The following is an 11,398-nucleotide window of genomic DNA, read 5'->3' as shown; positions in this document are numbered from 1 at the left end:
TAATACCTCGATCTATCATTATAACTTATAGACCTTTTATAATGTAGTCACGCTATGGACAAGAGTTGGATGACAAAGTTTAGGGGTTCAGTTGAGTATATGAACGGAGCCAAATCATTTGTAGAATTTGCAGTTAGCAAGTCTACAAATAAGGAGTACATAATCTGCCCATGTAAGAAGTGTAAATTCAACAAGAGTCTTAGTCCAGAGATGGTTTACACACATTTAACTGGTGGAACAGGTATTATGCCTGGTTACACCGAATGGGTGTTCCATGGAGAAAGGATGTGTGATCTTGTTACTCAAAGAGAACCAACAGTTAAAGGATCTTCTTCAACCCATGTACCTGACGAGTCGAGAACTATGAATGCCATGCTCCGTGATGTTTTTGGCATGCACCCGTCAATAACAGACGAATTTACTGGTCACATGGAAGCACAACCTAATGTTGTAGAGTCAGTGCAGGATGCAGTTGATGATGAGAGTGCGAGAAAATACTACAACTTGCGTATGGAATCAGAAAAGCCACTACATGATAAAACCAAACATAGCAAGCTAGGTGCTATTATACATCTATATAATTTGAAGTGTATGGGTGGAATTAGTAACACTATATTCACATCGTTGCTTGAGTTCATCAATCAGTTGCTCCCGACGGATGGTGAAGCTTTGCCAAAAAATACATATGAGGCCAAAAAGTTTTTGAGGGACTTGGGGCTTGGATATGAGAAGATTCTAGCTTGTCGAAATAATTGTATGTTATTTTGGAAGGACACTGAGCATTTAGATTTGTGTACAAAATGCGGATTATCAAAGTGGAAGGACGATATTAGAGATGGGCAGTCTCGACCATCTAAAAGACGGCCCATTAAGGTGTTGCGATGGTTTTCACTAATACCACGCTTGCAAAGGTTGTTTATGTCGCAACACACCGCTATCCATATGAGATGGCACGCTGATGGGCGCACAAAAGACGGAGTGTTGAGGCATCCGGCGGACGGTGAAGCATGGAAGTCATTCGATGAGAAATACCCAGAATTTGCATCGGATCCACGCAATGTAAGGCTTGGACTAACATCAGATGGATTTAATCCATTCGGTAACATGAACTCAACCCACAGCACTTGGCCTGTCATGGTAATTCTGTACAACTTGCCTCCTTGGTTGTGCATGAAACAACCAAATTTCATTTTATCCTTGATTATTCCAAGCCCAAGTTCACCTGGAATGGCAATAGATGTATACTTACAACCCCTGATATCAGAACTACAGGAATTATGGAATGCAGGGGTAAGCACATTTGATGTATCGATGAAGAAGTCCTTTGTGTTGCGATCGGCATTGATGTGGACAATAAATGACTTCCCGACATATGCAGATTTGTCAGGATATAGTACAAAGGGAAAAAAAGCGTGTCCAATTTGTATGGGTTCAACACGGTCTAAATGGTTAACACACGGGAAGAAATGTTGTTATATGGGGCATAAGCGATATTTGCCTATGGATCATAGGTGGAGAATGAACAAAAGAGCTTTTGACGGTACACAAGAACTGGATGGTCCACCTGTTGTGCCAAATGGCGATGACATCCTGAGGCAATTAGACGTGTTATTTGAATGTGAGGATCATGACGCACATAGAGAGAAAAGACAAAAAACTGTGCAAGATATAGATGGTACAAATGTTGATGTTGGGTGGAAGAAGAAAAGTATTTTCTTCACTTTGCCCTATTGGAAAGATAATTTGTTACGACACAATCTTGATGTGATGCACATAGAAAAAAATGTTATGGACAATATACTTGGCACATTGCTTGACATTACAGGGAAGACAAAGGACAACCATGAAGCACGTAAGGATTTGCAAAAAATGGGTTTGAGAGAAAAACTTCATCCATTCACCAACAACAATGGGAAAATATATCTGCCTGCAGCTTGCTACACAATGTCTAATGTAGAAAAAACTAATTTTTTGAAAGTGCTTAGAGATGTACGAGTGCCGGATGGATATGCATCGAATGTCTCCCGATGTGTCAAACTTAAGGAACGTATAATAGTGGGTTTGAAGAGTCATGATAGCCACATACTCATGCAACAAATTATGCCTATTGCGTTGCGCGGATCTTTGACAAACAAGGTTGTCAGGCCTCTGATAGAGTTGTCGCTATTCTTTCGAGGCATATGTTCGAAAACATTGTTAGAATCAGACCTAAACCGACTCGAGAGTGATATCATCATAATTTTGTGTAAGCTGGAACAAATATTTCCACCCGGATTTTTTACCAGCATGGTTCATGTTGTTGTGCATTTAGTTCGAGAATGCCGACTTGGTGGACCGGTAGCGCTTCGGTGGATGTATCCGGCTGAGAGGTATTCAAATATATAATATTATCTATTTTTCTATATATGTATAATGAATTACTTCCATGAGCAAGGTGGTTAAATGTATGTAGGAGTCTTGGAGGTTTAAAAAATGACGTGCGCAACAAATCTGCACCTGAAGGGTCTATTGCGGAAGGTTACGTAGCGAGAGAACTGGTGTCATTTGTTTCAATGTATTTAAATAATGCACCAACAATACACAATAGGCCTCAAAGAAACCCTGATGAGGCTAAAAGGGCGGTAACACGACTTAATCTTGACAACCGCACTTTGACACAGGTTTATCGATATATTCTATTTAACTCGGACGAGTTCCATCAATTGCTGATGTGAGTTGTATTCTTAGCACATGTTACTTCATTTATAACGTTATTGGTGAATCATAAAACATTTAGTTCTAATATATATATATGGGCATGTAGGAGACACTTGGATATGCTTCGTCAAGGAAGCAATAGGAGGCGAATGACAGACATTGAATTAGACACACAACATAAGGAGCAATTTTGTGATTGGTATCATGACTACGTAAGATGCAAGACTTGTATTCCAAATAATAACTTAACATAAATGTTTCAATAACATATTAAATATTTTTATTATTAATACTAAATCGCAGGTTAATCGAATGGATGCAACATGTCGCACTGAACTGGGGATGAAGCTTGTATGCCATTCTAAAGGGCCTATTCAAAATGCTCTAGAATATAACCGCTACGTAGTTAACGGTTCATTGTTTCGCACTTTGGCCTATGATGAAGGTAAAAAGACTCAAAACAGTGGCGTGTGCGTGCCAACCATTGATGGCTATACATATTATGGGAAGTTGACTAGAATAATCGAGTGACACCACTAGATATGTGTTGTTCAAGTGTGATTGGGCAGACATAAGAAGGGGTAGGGACTACAAGGAGGACCAATATGGGTTCACGCTTGTGAATTTTAAAAACCTGATACATACGGGAGAGCAAATTACTAATGAGCCATATGTGTTATCTTCGCAAGTGTCACAAGTATTTTATGTCGCTGATGAAAGGCACCCAGATTGGTCTTGCGTTATAAGGACTAAACCTCGAAACGTGTACGACATTGGTGAGGGCGAAGGCAATGATGATTCATATGCCAACTACCATGAGAGTGAGTCGCTAAACCTGAACATTACTCATGATCTGAACATTGCCGTTGAATGTTGCCGAAACGACCTACCTCCAACCAACGTACCCATACCCTCCAAACGACTTACCTCCAAACGACCTACCTTCAAACGACATGGGTATGCGTTTTTTTTTTAAAATTATTATAATTGTTTATAATTACAATATATATATTTTTAATATATTTGAATGTGATATCACCTTCCTTATTTATCTTGTAGGTGAAAAACATGTCAAGAAAAAGAGCATGGTCGAAGTTACCAGTACGAGATCAGATTTCGACAATAATACCGCCATCACAACAATCAGCTTCGTACGCCGACAATGATACACGGGGCCTGCAGACCGGACTATACCGACCTACCATATTGATGCAATTGTATGAAGACTAACATAATCATAATGTAATTTATGTAGGATATGGCTAAAAAGAACAAGGAAATACGAGACAAGTACAATATGCCACACTCGGCTGGCTCGAGAAGCTTTGCCTATATTGCACATGAGATTGTATGTTATTTTCAACATATATAATTGTATTACTATATATATCAGCAAAACTAATGAATTTTATGTATTTTTTTATTTTTTTAAGAGGAAAAAAGGGAAAACACCTACGAGGGCGGTCGTTTACGATGTAACTCACACGAGAAAGGATGGCAGTTTCTTCAATGCAGACATTGAGGACAAAGTTGTATGTGATTAACTTGTATATTTAATTTGTGTAAGCATGTGTTTGTTTTTTCAAAAACACTATAATATTGTAAGTCTTTATGAATTGATTAGTTGGTGTGTAACACTTTTCCATATTCTATATAAATATAGGAGAAGATGAGGGCTTTGAGTTCACAGGATACTGCAGTAAACTCAAGCTTGACACATGGATCAATAAATTGGGCAATTGACGACGCTTATGCCAAGGTCATGGAGAATGCAGAATACACTGGTCGTTTACGAGGAATGGGACCTGGGCATCTACCAGTCAAATCCAAAACACATGCAAATAAATCATCGACCCTAGCTGCACAAGTCCCTACACTACTTGAGCGTATAAATGAACAAAATCAACAGATTTTCAAACAAAACGAACAAATTGCCGTGTTAACATCTGCCTATGTCGACGTCCACAAATTTATGGAAAATTATTTTCCGAGCCAAAGAACGAGTAACATAAACATGTGTACTCCACAGGACACCGACTGTCCCGTTGTTGTGAGAGCAAGATCATCAGTTGGTAATCGACCGGGTAATTAATTAACCTTAATTACATTATATTAGTTATATTTACATTTTCATGATTAAAAATGTTACTTAAGAACATATATATGATTGCATAATATACATTTGCATCTATTTATATATAGGTGAGAATGAATTAACAAATGAAGATGAGCATGTAGCTGATGCAGAAGACGACCATTATGGATCATCACAAAGTATGTGTACATCTTCATATCTTAGTCACTTGTAATATAATCTAATTATATATAGGTTTGCACTTTCAAAATAGTTAGATATAGGTTTGTAATTTAATATTTTTTTTTTTTTTGGTTTTATCATTTGCAGGTAATCGTTAAGTGATGTACGTATACTTGACTTGTTAGGTTGGGTACGTATTTGATGCCAAATGCTAAGCGAAGTCGTTGACATATTTTATTTCATATGCAATATACAATTTTTGTGAACTCTTTTAAGACGTGGTACACTTTGTTTATGATATCGTTTTGGATATTTTATTTCATATGTATGGTACAATTTTTGTTAACTTTTTAAGATATGGTACACTTTGTGTTTATGATATCATCATTTTGGATTTAGATGTCTTATGAGATTGTATATATGGATTAGATATATATTGTGAGGTATATATGTATAAGATTGTATGAGATTGATGAATGGAGAAAATATTTATGGAGAAAATACGTAATACAATATTGTATTGCGTATTGTATATCAAGAGAAAATAAAAAATATATACGGATTACATGAGAAAAATATTTTCTCTATATATTAATTATTGGAGGTGCTTCGCGGCGTGGAAGTGCTCCCATATAGAAATAGGGGCCCTTTACATGTAAGTGCCCCCTTTCATAAAAGGGGGTGCTTGTCCACATGAGCGCACCCTTTTTAGAATGAGGGCGTTTCCTAGGCAAGCGCTCCCATTTAAAAAAGGGGGCGCTTGATTAGGAAGCGTCCTCATTCTAAAAAAGGGGCGCTTGCCTAGGAAGTGCCCCCATTTAAAAAAGGGGGCGCTTGCCTAGGAAGCGCCCCCATTAAAAAAAGGGGGCGCTTGCCTAGGAAGCGCCCCCATTTAAAAAAGGAGGCGCTTGCCTAGGAAGCGCCCCCATTTAAAAATGGGGGCGCTTGCCTAGGAAGCGCCCCCATTTAAAAACGGGGGCGCCTGCATAGGAAGCGCCCCCATTTAAAAAAGGGGGCGCTTGACTAGGAAGCGCCCTCATTTAAAAATGGGGGCGCTTGCCTAGGAAGCGCACCCATTTAAAAAAGGGGGCGTTTTTCACCACTAAGCGCCCATTTTTAAAAAAGGAGGCGCTTTGTTCTAGACGTCCCCTTTTCGAGGCGCTTTTTAGTAAAAAAACGTCTCAATCTTAAATTCTAGTCGCCATAAAAACCGACGTGTCCCAAGTGTCCTTAATCAAGCGTTGCGAAATCAATAGGGACATTTTTTTAGCCAAAAATGTCCCAAATAACCATGTCGCTAAACCTTGTTTTTTTTGTAGTGTGATCAGCAGGAATTTGTGAGAATGGCAGCACGGTTTGGGGCCACAATTGTACCATTTGGAGTTGTTGGAGAAGATGATATAGCAGAAGTAAGCTTGTGTTTTTGTTCTTCCTAACAACTCCTACGATTTTAGTATAAGAGCCTTTTGATGGTGAAATATTACTTTTGTTTTGCATCTTATGTTTTACTATAGCTTTTCTATTATCCATTTTTCTCTCTTTTGTTCCTTCATTTTTACTTATAAATTTAGATAGATAATGTTGATTTAATGCTGTTGGAGAGTCCAAATTCTAGAGTATAGGCAATGGGTTTGTTTGTGGCTCAATAATAGGAGGGAATTGGTTTCCATAGAGTTCTCACAAAGCAGAAAGGTTATACTCAGTGTTGTGAATAAGCAAGACCTGTGAGGTGCATGATCATGGACGAGATTGGCAAATTATTCAAATGCAAATTAGTTTCAACCTGTTACTTGAGGAAACCACACCATAGTACCATAATTCCTAGGGGAAGAAAAGTAACAAAAATATTGTTAATTCTAAAATCCATAAATTCCTTAATGATTCATTTAACCCTTGATTTCATTGTTCTTTTATTGAGCTTGATTTTGCTATTAATATTCTATTTGCTTTGGGTTTGTGTTTTGTTCGCATGTGGCAGTTTGTCCTTGATTACAACGACCTAATGAAAATCCCCGTAGTTAATGATCAGATCAAAGATGCTAATCGCAATGCAATAAGAGTGAGGTAATTACTCTGTGAGCGATAATGCTATTTAGTAGACTATCATATGGCGTGATTTTTACTGTCATCTCATCCTAATTGTATGGCAGTGTTATAGCAATTTACTAAATAGCGTTTTACATAATTCCAAAAGCTAGAGATGCCAGCCACTTCTCTATTCTAGGAAATTGGATTCAAACTTGTATTGACAAAACAAAAGCTTGGATTTACATAGATGAGTCAAGTGGGGAGGTTGCCAGCCAACAGCTCTTTCTGCCAGGAATCTTGCCCAAGATACCTGGGCGCTTCTACTATCTGTTTGGAAAACCCATAGAAACAAAGGGAAAAGGAAGGGATCCTAAAGGACAAAGAAGTTGCAAAGCAATTGTACTTGCAGGTAAAATCTGAAAGCTATATTGCATTCTTGCTTAAGATGAGGGAGGAGGATCCTTATAGGAGTGTTATTGATAGAACATTATACAAGGCAATGCATGCTCCTTCACATGAAGTGCCAGCATTTAAGCCTTCAAAATATATTTTATTCATCAGAGGTACAGTGAAGGAGGTTTATGTACAAAGTCAAGTATTTTATTTTTTCCAATAAAATGGAATCTGTGATGGCTAAATAATATAATTGTTATTTAAAAAAAATTGGAGACAAAAAATTATTAGATAATATGAAGTTGATTGTCACTATCATTTTGTTTTAACATGGTCTTCTAACTCTGTTAAAATAATTGACTGTTCAGTTATTAATTTTTGAGTTGAACTTGATGTTTTATTTACAGAAAGCCTTTTTTTCTTTTTTTTTTTTTCTTTTTTTTGGAGATTGAATAAATTTTTCAACGTTTTAATTTTTTAATCCAAATTCATATTTTCTACAAGACATGTTTAAAATTAAAAAAAAAAAAAAAAAAAAAAGTTTACAAATCAAATAAATACACTTTTTGATGAATGGTTTACTAAAATAAAAAAATTAGAGGTGATTGGAACTTGGAATAATTGTGCAGCGAATATATAACCTTTGTTAAAAGAGATGAAAATGTGGAATATGTAAAGAGTAAGATGAAAGATTGATAAAGTATGAGAGTAATAATTATGAAAAAAAGAAAATGAAAGTAGAGTAATTAAAAGATAAAAAGAGTTATCCATAAAGTAGAAAATTAGATATAAAAAGTTAGTCACCATGAGCTATTAGGTAGATTTTTTGGAAATGCGATCTTAAGTTGCTTTAAATAATTAAGTTGCATTTAACCTTTTATTTCACAAGATATCTTTCACATTCTCTTGATCGTTGTTCAATTTCATCTTGATGTTCTTTTGGTCTTAATTAATTTTTTGGTCATCACTAAAAAAAAATTTATTAAGCTTATAATGAAGGTAGATCTAAATTAGAATGTATAGAATGGAGAGATGAGAGGTATGTGATGTCATATGAGTAATATCAACATTTTCAATTGAGCAGAGTCGGAAATTTGTTTGGGTGTAATTCTCGACGTATGTAAAGAAGAAGTTAAGGAGCGTTGCTACTAAAAGTAATGATATTTAGTAGACTACTTGGGATGACGTATTGAACAAATGATTGATTTTCATTGCCATATTACTAAATTGTACGGCGATTGTATAATACTCTATTAAATATACTCTTGATACTAATGGTAGCAAAATAATAATAATAATAATAATAATAATAAATAAAAAGATATAAAAGCGAGGAGATTATTATGCCAATGAATTTTCACCTGCATAAACATTGGTGAAAGATGAGATATACATTCCTAAAGGATCCATACAACTTATCAATAAAAAAAATAAAAAACTAAAAAAAAATAAAAAAAACTTACAAAAAATTATATTACGTACTATAGATGTCATAGGGGAAGGATCGTGTACCAATTTGATCAAGAAAAAAAAAAATTAAAAAGACAAGAAAAACAGAAAATCCATTCAAATTAAAGACGATATTTAATTAATTTATAAATATCCATTTCAGGCAGCCAAAGCTCAAAGGGTATCTTTTAGCATGCCTTTACAAGCAGAAGAAATAAACACCATTTAAAAAAAAAGAAAAAAAGAGGCCTTATAAATAAGACCCAGCACAGCAGCACTTGCATTGAAAGTTCTATTTTATATGTATATATACATACATATAGCGTGTGCTTGACATGTACAGTAACGACACGGCAATAGCGGCACCGGCCAACAGACCTATGCCTGCGACAGCAGCGGCTGCCACCTTGGTTCCATAGGAAGCTCTCTCCTCTGTCTCTGTGCTTTGGCTGCTACCCGCTTTGCGTGTGCTTTCATTGCCACCCATTGTGCTCTCGCTGCTACCCATTATGGCTTTGCAGTTATTGCTGTGTTTGATAATCTGATTTTTCTCATCTTTAGCAGGAAAACACATGCATTTATACACGTATGTATGGAAGTTACCACAAGTAAATTTTTGCCCTTTTAATTAGTTACTGCGAGTAATTTTTCAGAGTTACCGAATACCTCTTTTTCTGACTCTTGCCTGGAAAGTTCACTTTACTGTTTTCATGTAGTAATTAAAGCGGTGGGAAAAGCATTCTCAGCCAACTCTTTATGAGAGAGTCTGTTTTTTATGTGTAAAAAATATCTTAAAAAAATTACAAAAAATGTTCTAAAAGAGATTCTCTGAATGAGCTTCAACCATGAGAATCGTTACAGTAGAATCTAAAATATAAAGTTTCACTATTGCAATCCTTATGATTATTAAAATTAAAAAAAAAATGTTTCTCTATCTTCTTTACTCTCTCCTCTCTCCTCTTTCCTCTTATAATTTTCTCTCCTCTCATATATATAATATAATTTTAAAAAATAAATATTTTAATGATATAGGGAATGATTAAGGGAAGTTATTGGGGTGTATTTTAATATAGGGAAGCAAAAAATAATTTAAATCATTAAATATAGGAAAAATGATGAAGAAGCTGCTGAGAATGCTATAAGGACTGATCTTTGCAAGAATCCTAGGAGATAAAAGCAAAAGGGTGAGATGTTATCTTTATCTCGAGTCCTGCTATCAGGCTGCCAAGAGGCAGACAAAGTCAGACATGACTTTATAAAAAAAAAAAAAAATTAGAAAAATCTCTCTCCTCTTAGTCCAGCTAGATTTTTTTTTTTTTTTTTTTTTCTTTTGTTAAATTTTTATGAGTTAATATTTAGTTTTTAATGCCTCAAAATTTATTTTTGAATTTAAAACTAAAATCTAGGGGTGGAAGGTTAACCCTTTAGGGATGGTATCACTTAAAAGAAATTTTATCATCCTAAATTTAGTGTTAATACCTCAAATTTGAATTTTCTTTTAATATCTCTCTTCTTTAATTTAAAAAACATTAAAAAAAAAAAAAAAAAAAAAAAGAAGAAAATGGAAGAAGAAAGGGGTAAGATATCTGACAATTGAGGGCCGGAAATCTAAATTCCTTTATCTCTAAGTAATAGGTTTACTTTATCTTTATCAAGTAGTCTTTATCGGTTCATAGAAGTCTTGTAGGACTTTAACGTGCGTTTTGTAAGGCTATAAAGCTTTTCTTTTTCTTTCTTTCCTTTTTCTTTTTCTTTTGAAAAAATAACACTTTACCTTTCAAAATAGATGATTTTCGATTCAATTTTTAATGTTTTAATTTTTGTAATGTATTTTCTAAACTTTTTAATTTTTGTAACTTTATCATTTCGTCTATCAAAACCGTTTTAATTGATGAAAGAGTAATTACTTGACTTACACGTGAACACTATTGGCCTTTCTTTTCCCAATATACCCCCGTCCCTTCCAAACACGCACGCACGCTGGACTCACAATCAACACTTTTTCGTAGCGCCAGTGAGATAGCTTCTCCCTAAGTTGTTCAGCTGTCAAACTGTTTTCCGCCGGGATAACCTCCATTTGCACCGACTGCAGGTATCATGTGCCAATGAGACAGTAGCCAGCACCGCCCGCATAGAACAGTTCTAAGCTGGCGGTGTTTCCTCTTCTGCACAATTATTTACATTCCCTAATCGCTCTCTTGTCATTCTCAACTCCAAATATTCAAACGCTCAGAGAAATTTCTTTTCCACTCCCTTTTCTTTTAACACATACAACAATTCATATCCAATAATCAACTAGAATTCAGCATGTAATTTCTACCAGTTCATAGGTCTGGGAATCCACATAGCCCGGAGCATCTGAATCCGAAGTCTGCAACGGAGCCCCACACCCTTAGCAAGAAGCCACCGCAGTGGAAACCTTCAAGGGCTTCTCCTTCTTCGTCTCCTTCTTCTTGAACTTACTATTCTCTTCGGCCACGAGCTTCGCTGCCTCGAGGGACCACACGGACCTCGAGAAATGGGTCTCTGAGACAGAGGCCGTGTGGTGGGCATAATGTTGTTCCTGTGTAAAAG

The 11,398-nt window shown here is 35.8% G+C and overlaps 1 protein-coding gene across 2 annotated transcripts in view; it reads left to right on the top strand.

Moving 5' to 3' along the window:
* The window catches only part of LOC132167721 (uncharacterized), a 14,623-nt gene extending 7,126 nt beyond the window's left edge, over positions 1-7,497 (top strand). The window contains exons 2-9 of one of the 2 annotated variants that reach the window (XR_009438707.1): positions 3,757-4,045; positions 4,131-4,229; positions 4,361-4,781; positions 4,900-4,971; positions 5,102-5,144; positions 6,274-6,363; positions 6,933-7,018; positions 7,230-7,497. Coding sequence is in view for 1 of the 2 variants with exons in the window: in XM_059578748.1 (XP_059434731.1) it covers positions 3,956-4,045; positions 4,131-4,229; positions 4,361-4,781; positions 4,900-4,971; positions 5,102-5,112 (693 nt within the window). In the remaining variant the exon portion in view is untranslated. Of the gene's footprint in view, positions 1-3,756; positions 4,046-4,130; positions 4,230-4,360; positions 4,782-4,899; positions 4,972-5,101; positions 5,265-6,273; positions 6,364-6,932; positions 7,019-7,229 lie in introns of those variants that run through there. The other variant, XM_059578748.1, reaches the window with a different exon arrangement.
* Positions 7,498-11,398: the final 3,901 nt, after the last annotated feature.

This window comes from Corylus avellana, chromosome ca1 (assembly GCF_901000735.1).
Source record: "Corylus avellana chromosome ca1, CavTom2PMs-1.0".
Taxonomy (NCBI): domain Eukaryota; kingdom Viridiplantae; phylum Streptophyta; class Magnoliopsida; order Fagales; family Betulaceae; genus Corylus; species Corylus avellana.
This window is presented reverse-complemented; position numbering and strand designations above follow the sequence as displayed.